Genomic DNA, 14,504 nt, shown 5'->3' with positions numbered 1-14,504 from the left:
CCTGTCACTCCAAAAAAAGACCCATTTATTTCTGTTCTCTGTTTGCTGTCTGCTAACCCATTCTCAATTCATGTCAATGTTAACCCAAATCCCATGTCCTTTAATTTTCCACATTAACCTCTTATGCGGGACTTTATCAAAAACTTTCTGAGAAGCCAAATTTGCCACATCCACTAGTTCTCCTTCACCTATTCTGCTGGTTACATCCTCGACAAATCCAGGAGGTTTATCAAATATTATTTCCCTTTCAGAAATCCATGTTCACCTGTGTCAAATTCCATTGATATTTTCGAAGTGTCCTGTTACATCCTTTATAATAGACTCAAGCATTTTACCTGCTACTTTCCCACAGCAGCAACTTCAGTTCCATGATTTCCTGATGAATTTCACTGCAATATTTGGGGGAATTATAGCAATAACTAATTTGATTAAATAAGTTGAGTGTCTCACACAGGAACATGAAACCTAGCACAGTGTGAGGGGGAAACAGTGTTAGCGCACGAAGAGGAACTGAATCCAACTGGGACGGCTTGAGCTCCAAGAAATGTTGACACTGGAGAGAGAGAGAGACAGACAGACAGAGGGAGGAGGTGGAGATGGGTGGGATCGAGATTTCATTACATTTTTCTCCAGTCTGAACTTGCTGCCGATTACAAACCCTCTGGGAAACTCGGTGTGAGATCCAGGTGCAGAAACTGAATTGTGTTCATGACAGCAGCCGCTCACATTAAAACACAAAATACTATAAATGTCAAGGAGAGATGTTAGATTACTGGGACTGAGAAGATGTTTAGAGGGATTTTTTTTTTTTGAAATAATTTTTATTGAAAAATTTTGAATTCATACAACAATAATGCACCATAGTAAAATACCAAAAATAACAATAATATTAACAATCATAAACCTTCGCCCCACCTCCAGAAACAACACAGCATTTTAACAAGAACGCAAATTAACACAATATAAAGTTACAGAATAGACACAACAATAAGGAACCCCCCCCCCCTGCCGGGTTGCTGCTGCTATTGACCAAGATACCTATTTTTGAGCCAGGAAGTCCAGAAAAGGCTGCCATCGTTTATAGAACCCTTGTATTGATCCTCTCAGGGCAAATTTGACCCTTTCCAATTTTATAAATCCCGCCATGTCACTGATCCAGGCCTCCACACTTGGGGGCCTTGCATCCTTCCACTGTAGCAGAATCCTTCGTCGGGCTACTAGGGACGCAAAGGCCAGGACACCGGCCTCTTTCGCCTCCTGCACTCCCGGCTCTACCGCAACTCCAAAAATCACGAGTCCCCACCCTGGTTTGACCCTGGATCCAACCACCCTCGACACCGTCCCCGCCACCCCCTTCCAGAATTCTTCCAGTGCTGGGCATGCCCAGAACATATGGGTGTGGTTCGCTGGACTCCCCGAACATCTGGTGCACCTGTCCTCACCCCCAAAGTACCTACTCATCCTAGTCCCGGACATGTGGGCCCGGTGCAGCACCTTAAATTGGATGAGACTAAGCCTCTCACATGTGGAGGAAGAGTTGACTCTCTCCAAGGCATCCGCCCAAGTCCCGTCCTCTATCTGCTCCCCGAGTTCCTCCTCCCATTTAGCCTTCAGCTCCTCCACTGACGACTCCTCCACCTCCTGCATTACCTTATAGATGTCAGACACCTTCTCCTCTCCGACCCACACCCCTGAAAGCACTCTGTCCATCGTCCCCCACGAGGGCAGCAGGGGGAATCCCTCTACCTGTCGCCTAGCAAACGCCTTTACCTGCAAGTATCTGAACATGTTCCCTTGGGGAAGGCCAAATTTATCTTCCAGTTCCCCCAGGCCCGCAAACCTCCCGCCAATAAACAGGTCCCTCAATTTGCTGATGCCCGCCCTTTGCCACCCCCTAAATCCCCCATCCTTGTTCCCCGGGATGAACCGATGGTTGCCACCCAGTGGAGCCTCCATCGAGCCCCCTGTTTCCCCCCCGATGCCGTCTCCACTGTCCCCAGATTCTTAGGGTCGCCGCCACCACCGGGCTCGTGGTAAACCTCTTAGGGGAGAGCAGCAACGGCGCTGTTACCATGGCACCCAGGCTCGTACCTCTACATGACGCCATCTCCATTCTTTTCCATGCCACCCCTCCCCCCTCCATCACCCATTTACGCACCATTGACACATTGGCCGGCCAATTGTACCCCAGAAGGTTGGGCAGCGCAGCCCGCCTCTATCCCTCCCTCGCTCCAGGAACACCCTCTTCACTCTCGGAGTCCCACGTGCCCACACAAAGCTCAAAATACTGCTAGTCACTCTCCTAAAGAAGGCCCTGGGGATAAGATGGGCAGGCACTGAAAGAGGAACAAGAACCTTGGAAGCACCGTCATTTTGACGGACTGTACCCTCCCCGCCAACATAATGGCAGCATGTCCCACCTCTTGAACTCCTCCTCCATCTGATCTACAAGTCTGGTGAAATTATGTTTGTGAAGTGTCCCCCAGTCCCTGGCCACCTGCACCCCCAGGTACCTAAAGCTCTCCCCTGCCCGCCTAAGCGGGAGCCTACCAATTCCTTCCTCCTGGTCTCCAGGTGTGCACCACAAACATCTCCCTCTTGCCTAAATTTAATTTATAACCTGAAAAGGTCCCAAACTCAGCTAGCAACTCCGTCACCCCCGGCATCCCTCCCACCGGGTCCGCCACATATAGTAACAGGTCATCGGCATACAACGACACCCTATGTTCCTCCCCACCTCGCACCAAGCCTCTCCACCTCTCTGAATCCCTCAACGCCATCACCAGCGGCTCGATTGCCAGTGCAAACAACAAGGGGGACCGGGGGCAACCATGCCTGGTCCCTCGGTAAAGCCGGAAGTACACCGACCTCCTCCCATTCGTGGCCACGCACGCCATCGGGGCCTCATATAGCAGCCTTACCCATCTAATGAACCCTTCACCAAATCCAAACCTCCCCAACACCTCCCATAGGTACCCCCACTCCACTCTATCGAAGGCCTTCTCCGCATCCAGCGCCGCCACTATCTCTGCCTCCCCCTCAATTGCCGGCATCATGATGACATTCAACAATCTCCGCACATTCGTGTTCAGCTGCCTTCCCTTCACAAAACCTGTATGGTCCTCGTGCACAACCCGTGGCACACAGTCCTCTATCCTGGTGGCCAGGATTTTTGCCAGCACCTTAGCATCCACGTTGAGGAGAGATATGGGCCTGTATGAACCACACTGCTGGGATCCTTGTCCCTCTTTAAAATTAACGAGATCAGCGCCCGCGACATCGTCGGGGGCAAAGTCTCCCCTTCCCATGCTTCATTGAGGGTCCACACCAGCAAGGGGCCCACTAGGTCCACAAACTTTTTATAAAATTCCACCGGGAACCCATCCGGCCCCGGAGCCTTCCCTGACTGCATCTGCCCGATCCCCTTAACTAGCTCCTCCAGCTCAATCGGCGCACCCAACCCCTCCACCTTCTCCTCCTGCACCTTCGGGAAAGAAAGCCCGTCAAGGAACCTCTCCATTCCCCTCCTCTCCCCCGTTGGCTCCGACCGGTACAGTTCCCCGTAAAAGTCCTTGAAGACCTCAATCACCTCTATCCCCTTCCGCACCACATTCCCACTCTTATCTCTCACTCCAGCAATTTCCCTAGCCGCATCCCGCTTGCGGAGCTGATGAGCCAGCATCCTACTCGCCTTTTCACCATGTTCGTACACTGCCCCTTGTGCCTTCCTCCACTGTGCCTCTGCCTTTCTAGTGGTCAGCAAATCAAATTTAGCCTGCAGGCTGCGCCTCTCCCCCAACAGTCCCTCCTCTGGTGCCTCTGTTTACCTCCTGTCTACCTCCAGCATCTTTCCCACCAGTCTATCCCTCTCACTCCTCTCCCTGTGTGCCCGGATGGATATCAGCTCCCCACGAATCACTGCCTTCAGGGCTTCCCAGACCATCCCCACCTGAACCTCCCCCGTTTCATTCACCTCGAGGTACCCCTCAATACTTGCCCGGACCCTCCTACACACCTCCCCCTCCGCCAACAACCCCACATCCAACCGCCACAACGGGCGCTGGTCCCGCACCCCTCCCATCTCCAAGTCTATCCAATGCGGAGCGTGGTCGGAGATTGCAATGGCCGAATACTCGGCCTCCTCCACTCTTGGAATCAGTCCCCTACTCACCACGAAGAAGTCTATCCGAGAGTAGACCCTATGTACGTGGGAGAAGAAAGAGTACTCGCGTGCCCTCGGCCTCACAAACCTCCATGGATCCACCCCACCCATCTGGTCCATAAACCCTCTCAGTACCTTGGCCGCCGCCGGCTTCCTACCGTCCTAGAGCTGGACCGATCCAGTGAAGGATCCAACACCGTATTAAAGTCCCCTCCCCCCATGATCAGACCTCCCACCTCCAGATCCGGGACCCGTCCCAACATACGCCTCATAAAGCCCGCATCGTCCCAATTTGGGGCATACACACTAGTGTTGCACGTTTTACTATGGGCGTAAAACGCGTTTATTGGAGTGTATTAACACGCCTCCGTATTCGACGTGTGCTTAACACTACTAGGCTCTGTTGTATGTAATTATTCAGCTTTAGGAGTCGCCAGTTGCCGTATAGACAACGTCACAAGTATTCCAAGGTCAAGTTCAAAGTAATAAAGACGATACACCGATTAGTAAGGTCCAAACGATAATATTTATTATACAGTAATAATAAATATTCATGCACACACTAAGAGACTAAGCTATGACTAAACTAAAGTAATCAGAATACTTATCTAACAGGAACAGGCAAGGTCAGGGAACGAGGCCTTCGTCCTGGTCTTGAGGCTGCAACCTTCAGCAAGCGTTCTGGTCACTGGGGTTCTAGCGGGCTTAGTTCGCGTAGCGAGCGTCGTACTGGCACTTACGGTTCGGCGGCTGGTGCTCAACGGCTGGAGTCAGGAGTCAAGTTCAGGATCACAGGTAGTCGGAGCACAAAAACAGACCGGACAACACGAGGTCCCTATCTTTTATAGGGGTTCCATTGTCCTTCCCTCTTCTCGGGCGGGCTCTACCTATTGGATCAATTTCTTATCGATACTGGATTAATTCCCCAATGCGAGGGGGTCTCCGTGATGGAGGGGGCGTTTCTTATGTCCTTTTGTTTGGAGGTTTCTGGTGCCTCGATGTCTGGGCCTTGATTAGAATGTGTCCATTCAGAACCAAATGTATCTATTGTGTGGGTGTTCAAGTCTGATCGCCTCATTAGCATGCAAAGCGTTTTGCCATTTGCACCTAGCTAAGGTCTTTTCACCTGAGCCCAAACTGGTTTTCTGCTGCTGCAGAATGCAAACTGCTCTTTGCAGACTGCTGTTCTGGCTAAACTGTCTGTTTCCCAGCAGTCTTAGCGGTTGACCTATTTTGTAGCTCAGCATCCATTTTAGGTGGCTACACTAGCAAGTACCACCTTCTCTCCTTGTAGCCTAACCATAACATACCTAACCCCCTTATCCGCCGCCACCTCCGATGCCTCAAACAACACATTTTTCCCCACCAGAATCGCCACTCCCCGGTTCTTCACATCCAACCCAGAGTGGAAAACCTGCCCCACCCATCCCTTCCTCAGATGGACCTTGTCCGCCATCTTCAGGTGGGTCTCCTGAAGCATTGCCGCATCTGCCTTTAGCCCCTTCAGATGAGCCAGTACCCTCGACCGCTTCACCGGCCCATTCAACCCCCTCGCATTCCAGGTGACCAACCGGATCAGAGGGCGTCCCGCCCCCCCTCCCCCGTAGACTAGCCAAAGCCCGTCGACTGCCCGCCCCAGGCCAGCACCCCCTGCCCGACCCAGTCCCCACAGCGACAGCACCTCACCTCTGTCCCCCCCCAGCCCCCACCAGCTCCTTCCTGACCCTACCAGCAGCAACCCGGTATTCCCCTTCCCCCTAGGCTAGGAACCCTCCCAGCCGCGAACCGTCCTCCATTGTACTTCCGTGGGTCAGCTAACTTCTGCTGACCCCGGAAATCCCGCCAATAACCCGACCCCTCCAAAAGTGGGATCATCCCCCAATCTATCCCTCCTCCAGGCACCGCTCCAGCACAGGGAAGAACCAGTTAAGGCCCCGTCTCCCCCGTCACTGTCTCCGCCCCCCCAGCCCCGCAGCGCGGGAAACCAGAGGAAAGCCCGCACTTTTGCACTGCCCCACCACACCCTTCTGACACAGCTCCCAAATACCAGCCCCACTCCATACCCCCAACCAGACATAGAATACAACAAACCCCCCGACCCTCCCCACAAGATACAAAACTCAAACAATGCCACACAGCAAAAAAAATAACAGAATAACACCCCCATAAATAACCATATCAAAATTTAAAAGTACAAAAAAAAGAGAACACAGCAACAGCAGAATCCAGCACTAAAATATTACAACCGACCCCGCAATCCCCAACCCCTAGTTCAAGTCCAGTTTCTCCGTCCGCACGAAGGCCCACGCCTCCTCCGGGGAATCAAAATAATAATGCCGGTCCGAATAAGTTACCCACAGGGGCGGGCTGCAACATTCCGAACTTTATCTTTTTCCTGTAAAACACCTGTTTCATCCGATTAAATCCGGTCCGCCGCTTAACCACCTCTGCACTCCAATCCTGATAGATCCGTACTACCCCATTCTCCCACTTGCTGCTCTTCACCTTCTTGCCCCAATGCAGCACACACTCCTGATCACTGAACCGGTGGAACCTCACCAGCACCGCACGCGGGGGTTCATTCTCCTTATGCCTCCTGGCCAGTACTCTGCGTGCTCCCTCCAGCTCCAAGGGCAGATGGAAAGACCCGGTCCCCACTAGCGAGTTCAGCATCGTAGCCACGTAGGTTGTCAGGTCCGACACCTCCGCAAGGCCCAAGATCCGCAGGTTTTTCTGCCTCATGCGGTGATCAAGCTCCTCGAAGCATTCCTGCCACTTCTTGTGGAGTGCCTCGTGCCCCTCCACCTTACTCACGAGGACCACGGCCTCCTCCTCTCGTTCAGTGGCCTGCGTCTGCAACTCCTTGATGGCAGCACCCTGGGTCGTCTGAATCTCCGACAGCCTTCTGTTCGTTTCCTGCAGAGAGCTCTGTACCTCAGCCTTGAAGTCTGTAAAGCAGCGCAGGAGAGCAGCTTGTTGCTCCTGGGCCCACAGCCTCCATTCCTCTGGAGCTCCGCTGGCCGCCATCTTGGATTCCTACCCCCGTTTTTTCTGGGGAGCTGCTGCCAATTTTTCCCCCTTTCCACTCCGTGTTCGAGTCATGGACTGCGGGGAAAGTCGTTCAGCACACCTTCCCCCACCGGGAGACGTCGAAAAATTTCCGTTTTGGGCTCTGAAAAGAACTGAAAAGTCCGTTTAAAACGGGAGCTCCCAAATGTGTGGCTTCCTACGTCATCGCCACCACCGGAAGTCCTGTTTAGAGGGACTTTTTTTTAATATAAATTTAGATTAGCCAATTATTTTTTCCAATTAAGGGGCAATTTAGTGTGGCCAATCTACCTACTCTGCACATTTTTGGGTTGTGGGGGCGAAACCCACGCAGACACGGGGAGAACGTGCAAACTCCACACGGACAGTGACCCAGAGCCGGGATCGAACCTGGGACCTCAGCGCCGTGAGGCGGTTGTGCTAACCACTAGGCCACCGTGCTGCCCTCTGTTTAGAGGTATTTAACCTATAACCTTCAATCTTATTTATGAGTCAGAAACATTTGCATTTATGTAGCATCTTACACCACTCTCTGACGTCCCAAAGTGCACGAAGGACCAGGTCTGATGTGTAGTCACAGGTTAGACTTTGGGAAATCAGCCATGATCTGATTGAATGGCGGGGCAGGCTCAAAGGTCTGAATTGCCGACTTATTCTCCTAATTCCTGTGTTCTTATGTTCTGATGGAATATTCTATGTCGCACAGACAAAATCTTTAGAGGGGAGGGAAATGTGAGATTCAGTTTTATCTGCTGGGAAGCAAAGAACAAAGTTTCTTTCACCGCTCCTGGGGTCGCTGAGCTGATTTGAGATCAGCGAGATCCCTCCAATTCCGGTTATGTGCTGACGTGTGTGGAGTGGGATCGATCCCACTCTCTTCTCACTCAGCAATAAGGGCGCTGAGTGAATTAATGTTTCAGGTTTCAGAAAAAGGTCATCTCCACTTTTAGTGAAGGAAAAATGTGGAACTCTCTCCACCCGCAGATGCTGGGACAATTGGAGCTTCCCAGAGTATCACGGGTTATGGAGCTAATGTGGGTAAATGGAGTTGGGACAAACTCAACTATGATCTACTCTAAAGGTCGAAAAGAATCGAGGGGCTGAATGGCCCACTCCTGTTCCTATCTTCGTCCGACCAACTCAGTCCGTCGGGAGAGATATTAAATCTCAGGTGGGTGTTTCAGATCCCACGGTAAAGAGGAGCAGGGGAGTTCTCCCGATGTCTTGGACAACATTCCTCTCTCAACCAGCATCACCAGGGGTTCACTTCTTATGTATCTGTTTATCGCTCTGTGGGATCTTGCTGTGTATAAAGGTGCTCCTGCATTTTCCTATAGGCGGCTCCTGTACTTGTGAGTAATTCATTGCGGATGCAGTAAGTTTCTGGGATGTGTTGAGACTCGTCATGTGTCAACTCAAGTCATTTTTTGTTACAAAGAGCACGGCTGCCACCTGCTGACAGAATGTCGGTGCTGCAGGAAAGAATTCGCCATTAAAAACAGCCCGAGAAATGGGGAGTGTCTTTGAAGGTTCACAGACACGATGGGCCGAATGGTCTCTTTCCATTGTGACATCATATTGTGATTGTCGCGTCACTGAGATTCGGATCGGATCAAATCCACATTTTCAAAGTTGATTTCAGCTGAAAATTGTTCCCTGAGAAGAGAATGAATAGATTCAGCATCTGTTCCCCGGAGTTCAACTAAAACACCAACTTATCACGGGGTTTGACCCAGGGTAGGTGCTGGAAGGATGGATCCTCTGGCTGGACTTTCCAGAAAAGGGACTTTAGCAGCTTGATGGTAATGTTCCTGGAGAAATAATCCAGACTCTAACCAATGGAGAGTTTCCCCCTGATTGCCATTGAGTTGGGTTTTGCTGGGGCTCCTTGATGCCGCACTGGGTGAAATGCTGCCTTGATGTTCAGGGCAGTCACTCTCACTCCACCTCAGGAATTCAGCTCTTTGCTCCGGCTCGGGCAGATGTTCAGTTTGGCTTCCTCGAGGAGCACTGGGCTCCAGACCTCTCATTGCATCCTTGGTGCAAACTCTCAGGAGGCCATGGAATGGAGTCAAACTGGACATCCCATTAGGAACTGTTGGCCTCGTACGGAAGGGAGAGTTTAATGAGCGCCCACGATGCGGCTGAGGGGGGAAGCGGCCGCTCGGGAGGAAAAGCTCCGGCCGCGCGCTGACCTCCAAGCCCAAGGTCAGAGCGCGAGGAGCCCGAGTCAGAGAGAGAGCGGGAAGAAGCGCGGCACTGATTGGAGGATCAGGAAGTGTCACCGGGGGGGGGGGGGGGGGGGCTGTACTCAGCATAGCATCATGTGGTGGGAAGCACGCGAGTTGGGGAGGGGAGCGCGGGAAAGGCCTCGGAGCCCCGGGCTTCAGAAAGTGACAATGTCCCAAATTCAGCTGATTCAAGTTTCTCGCCACATTCTGTCATCCTGAGTCCCACTGATTCGCCAGCTCCATTCAAACATTACACACACTGATACACACCCACACTGCAACATTACATTGTGCTCTTCATCTTCTTATTCCTCTGTTCACGTCATTCCTGCCCAAAACACACAGGAAACATCTCCAAATTATCACCAAGTTTATTGTCAGATGGGATTTCCGGGGCCGAAGCAGCGGTTTTTTAAATCCAGTCCTGAGGCTACCCAACAGCTAATAAAAAACACTGAACATTTGAGAGTTACTGAAGGAAATATATTTCAGGGGTGCAAAAACCTGATCCAGATGATGGGAAAATGAGCATCTTAACGTGTGAGACAGAAGCCGCGGGAAAGTCAGACACCGAGAATGGGGGGAAGCGGGAACTGGTGTGAAAGAGAGGAAGAGGGGGGAGGGAGGGAGTAGGACTGGACCAAGGAATGTTCTATATAGAACAGTAGAACAGTACAGCACATGTTGTAAAACAATAACTAGAATCCACCCAGGTCCCCATAGCAGTGCCTTTTGTTTGGATGAAGTGTGTTGAGATCCAGGAGAAGCTGCTCAAAGTAAGAAGTTGAGACAGGGGGAGGAGGCTGCTGCTGGATGTAGTTCTGTTCAAGGACCTGAGGGGTTAAACCTGGTCCCTTTTCATTTTCTCACGGGTTTTACTGGCTGGGCAGCATTTTTATTCCCCACCTCCAATCGCTCTGTTGGCACAATTGTTTTCTGTAGCTCAAATCAAAGCCAGGTAAATAGTGAAGAATCTATCAAACCTTGTGCATTGATGGAGAATCTTAATTGGCAAATCATTTCGGAATGATTGTGAATTTCAGTGTGGGACTTTCCAGCGAATCTTTCCTAATGATGGTCACAGAATTGGATCAACTTAATTTTGAAAATCCGATGCATTCTCCAATTATTTGTTTTCTGACATTACTGAGATTAAATCGTTTTTTGGGGCAAAAAAAAAACGCGCAGAGGGCAATCAGATTGCTTTGGGAGCGCAATTCAGAACCGGTTGAATACAAGGCCGCGTGATTCATGTCGCCATGGAGACAGACTTTGGGAGAGGGAGATTCCATAGGAACCCATTCTGGGAATAGGGTTGCCTGGATTTGTTAAATATCGCTGAATCTCATAGACAATGGATTCTGTCGGGATCTGAGTGATATGAGCAGTTAGAGGTTAAAGTCTATCTGGTTAAACACACAGGAATGTGGCTGGGAGTTCGCACCCGGATTGAAAAGGCCGAATTCATGAAGATTAGCCGAGCCTGTGCGAGAGAGAGAATCTCCGGGAAAGATGCTCACCGTGAAAGACAGTTCTGGGGTGAAACGGGACAAAACTGGGAAAGGAAAATAATTGAAGTAAACCCTGAGGAGCCAATGATCATTTGCGAATAGCTCCAGGAGAATTCAATGTATACATAAAGGACAGTGTAAAGTACAGTTGGGAAATTGGATATTCAGTTGTGTTCAAATTAAGAGGTAAAGCTATTTTCGAATTCAAAATGCCCAAAATAGTGTCTACTCAAAGTTAAAAAAGGTCGAGAGGATATAGACCAGTGTGTTTTAGTCAATACAATTAAAATTCTCTGATACCATCTCCTGATCACTCGGTGAAGTTATTCAGGCGAGTCAGCAGCGCAATAGCATTGAAACTGAAAGCAGTTTGAAACAGGAAGTGCTGAGTGTGAACATGGCTTCCAGACGGCAGGTCCGGAGTTTGACCGAGGAGACAAATTGCTCCATTTGTCTTGATTTCTTCACTGATCCGGTAACACTGGATTGTGGACACAACTTCTGCCGCTCCTGCATCACCCAGTGTTGGGGAAATAATGAGATAAACTCCTGCCCGGAATGTAGAGCGGTGATTCCGGGAAGAAACCTCAGCATAAATTGGGCCTTAGCGAATCTGACCGAGAAAACTCGAAAATTGAAATTGAATCGGAAAGAGTTTCACTGTGAGGAACATCAGGAACAACTGGAGCTGCTTTGTGAAACTGACAAGAAATTGATCTGTTTGATTTGTAGAGATTCGCGCGAACACAGAGAGCACCGCTTCCTGCCGATTAAAGAAGCTGTCAAAAAACACAAGGTAAAGGCGAACAAATTCCTTAAACTGATAATTTCTTCCCATGTTCAAGGACTAACACTTTCATTCTGTGATTTTCTCTCCCAATCCCAGAATCAGCTGAAATCTTCCTTAGATTCTCTCACAGCGAAAAAGTCGGTGGTTCTAGAAACGGAACTGAAACAGAAAGGGAAGATTTCTGAAGTTAGGGTAAGGTCTCCCTGTGCTGATTTTCTGGGATCTCGGTTAGTTTTGTTCCCTTTATCGCGGGACATTAATCATGTTTCACATTTCATTTGGTAGGGACAGTCGAGAAGTCTGCAGACCTACATCACATCCGAGTTCAGTAAAATGCACCAGATTCTCACTGAGAAAGAGCAGCGTTTACTCAGAGATCTCAGGGGAGAAGAGGAGAGGATTCTAGAACCACTGGAGAAAAACCTTCGAGAGATTCAGAAGAATTTAAATTCTATTGAGGAGAAACTCTCAAAGTTGCAGAAACAGTTGGAGCAAAAAGACGAGCTGATATTTCTGAAGGTGAGGGAATATATTGCGGGTCAGTTCAGTGAAACATCAGTCACAAAATAACTGGTGATAATTGTGATATACCTATAGAATTTACTGACAAAATAGAAACAGAATTAAACGAAAGTTGTTTCTCATCCTGAGGGGTTCTGCTGTTGTCTCTAAACTAACACCCCCACACTGTCTGCAGATTCCTGGAACCTCCTAAGAATGAGTTTTCTTCATCTTCACACTTGCTTTGTTTTGCCCAAGTTCAATTTTGTCCAAGAAATACCTTTTTAAAAATTTGTTCATGGGAGTGGGCATCGCAGACTCTGCCAGATTTATTGCCCATCCCGAATTGCCCTTCAGGGGGCAGTTAAGAGTCAATCACATTGCTGTGGGTCTGGAGTCACATATCGGCCAGTCCAGGTCAGGACAACAGATTTCATTCCCTGAAGGACATTGGTGAACCAGCTGAGTTTTTAGGACAATTGACAATGGTTTCATGGTCATCATTAGACTTTTAATTCCAGATTTTTATTGAATTCAAATGTCACCATTTATTGTGGAGGGATTTGAACCTAGTCCCCAGAGCATTACTCTGGGTCACTGGTTTAATAATCCAGTGACAATTCCACTATGCCACTGCCTCCCTTAATCCAGTTCCATGTTGTGAGTGTGTGGGTGTGTCTGGTACGGTGTGTGAGAGTCACTGTGTCTGTGAGCGGGACTGATGCTCAGTTCCAGTTTAGACTCTCAACAATCTTCCTTCCAAAATCCATCACTTTCCACTTCCGTGTGAAATCTCATCTGCTCATTTCACCAGCCTGTCTAACTCCTCCTGAAATCTGTTACTGTCATCCTCACTGTTCCTCATTCATTTCTTTCAGGAAGAAGCTTGTCGGAAGACAAGGTAGGACATGTTCTTCACTGAAACTCTGTAGTTTGCTAAAATAATTCCATAAAATATTTTCATCGATTTCTTTTTTGTTTGTTCTCATAATTTTAAAGGTTTGTCCATCAGGCGTCAACAATTCCATTCATTATTCACACATAACATAAAGGGGGATAGAGTAGAGGCATGGGTCTTGAGTAGCGTGCTCTTTCCAAGGGCCGGTGCAGACTTGATAGGCTGAATGGCCTCCTTCTGCACTGTAAATTCTATGATTCTATGACAACTGCTTGATAGTAACTTTTCTTGAAGCAGTTGTACATTCTTAGATTTTATATAACTTTCCTGCAATCTTGCATAAGAGATAACACCAGGGAAATAATACAACCTGGTTCCCAGGTTGGAAGTGTTTCCTTGTCTAATGTTGGCTGTTAGTATCTGTGACCTTCTGACTAACCCTAAGAGAGGCACATGGTCCATGTATCCAAGGAGTGTGTCATACATGATCCTGCATGGAGCCTGAGCAACCCAAGAGAGTCAGACATTAAAACTAAATTGGCTCTGTGTCATTAACAACCACAATAGCAAAGACCTGTATTTATATAGTGCCTTAATTGTAATATTAAGTCTAAAGGAGGTTCACTGGAGTGTCAAAAGGCACAAATTGACAGACAGATACATAAGGAAATATTAATGCAGATGACGGAGGTGGATTTCTGAGAGAGTGTTTCAGGAAGAAAGAGAGGCAGAGAGAGACAGATAGGATCAGGGAGGGAATTCCAGATCTCAGGATCTCGGCAGCTGAAGGTCCAGCTCCCAATGGGGGAGTGACTAAATTCAGAAATATTCAAGATGCCAGTCGAGGAGAGCAGGATTCTTGGCAGGTTGTGGGGATCAGTTATTACAGAGTTGAACATTAAGTTCCAGATGTTTTCAGCCTTTGTCTTTGTTCTACAATGTTGATGTTTGTCATGTGTTCGGAGGTATAGTGAAAAGTATTGTTCTGTGTACAGTCCAGGCAGATCATCCCATACATGTCAAACACAGGACATATGATAAATACACAATGTAAATACATAGACATAGACACTGGGTGAAGCATATGGCGTGCAGTGCTATAACTGTAGAGAAGATGTGTAGAAAGATCAGGTCAATCCAGGAGACGGTCATTCAGGAGTCTGCTAACATTAGGGAAGAAGCTGTTTTTGAATCTGTTAGTGTGCATTCTCAGACTTTTGTATCTTCTGCCCGATGGAAGAAATTGGAAGAGTCAATAATCTGGGTGGGAGAGGGGCTTTGATAATGCTGCCCACTTTCTCAAGACAGCAGGAGGTGTAGACAGGGTCAGTGGATGGGAGGCAGGTTTGCATGATGGACTGGG

General features: G+C 48.9%; 1 protein-coding gene across 1 annotated transcript in view; it reads left to right on the top strand.

Annotated features, from left to right (window-relative positions):
- Positions 1-14,504, top strand: part of LOC119976479 (nuclear factor 7, brain-like) — a 106,771-nt gene that overhangs the window by 48,717 nt on the left and 43,550 nt on the right. The window contains exons 9-12 of the mRNA XM_038817016.1: positions 11,276-11,748; positions 11,839-11,934; positions 12,028-12,261; positions 13,122-13,144. Coding sequence (XP_038672944.1) covers positions 11,276-11,748; positions 11,839-11,934; positions 12,028-12,261; positions 13,122-13,144 — 826 coding nt within the window. The remainder of the gene's footprint in view (positions 1-11,275; positions 11,749-11,838; positions 11,935-12,027; positions 12,262-13,121; positions 13,145-14,504) is intronic.

This window comes from Scyliorhinus canicula, chromosome 13 (genome assembly GCF_902713615.1).
Source record: "Scyliorhinus canicula chromosome 13, sScyCan1.1, whole genome shotgun sequence".
In the NCBI taxonomy this organism is placed as follows: Eukaryota; Metazoa; Chordata; class Chondrichthyes; order Carcharhiniformes; family Scyliorhinidae; genus Scyliorhinus; species Scyliorhinus canicula.
Note: the sequence above shows the minus strand (reverse complement) of the source record. Positions and strands in the feature narration are given on the sequence as shown.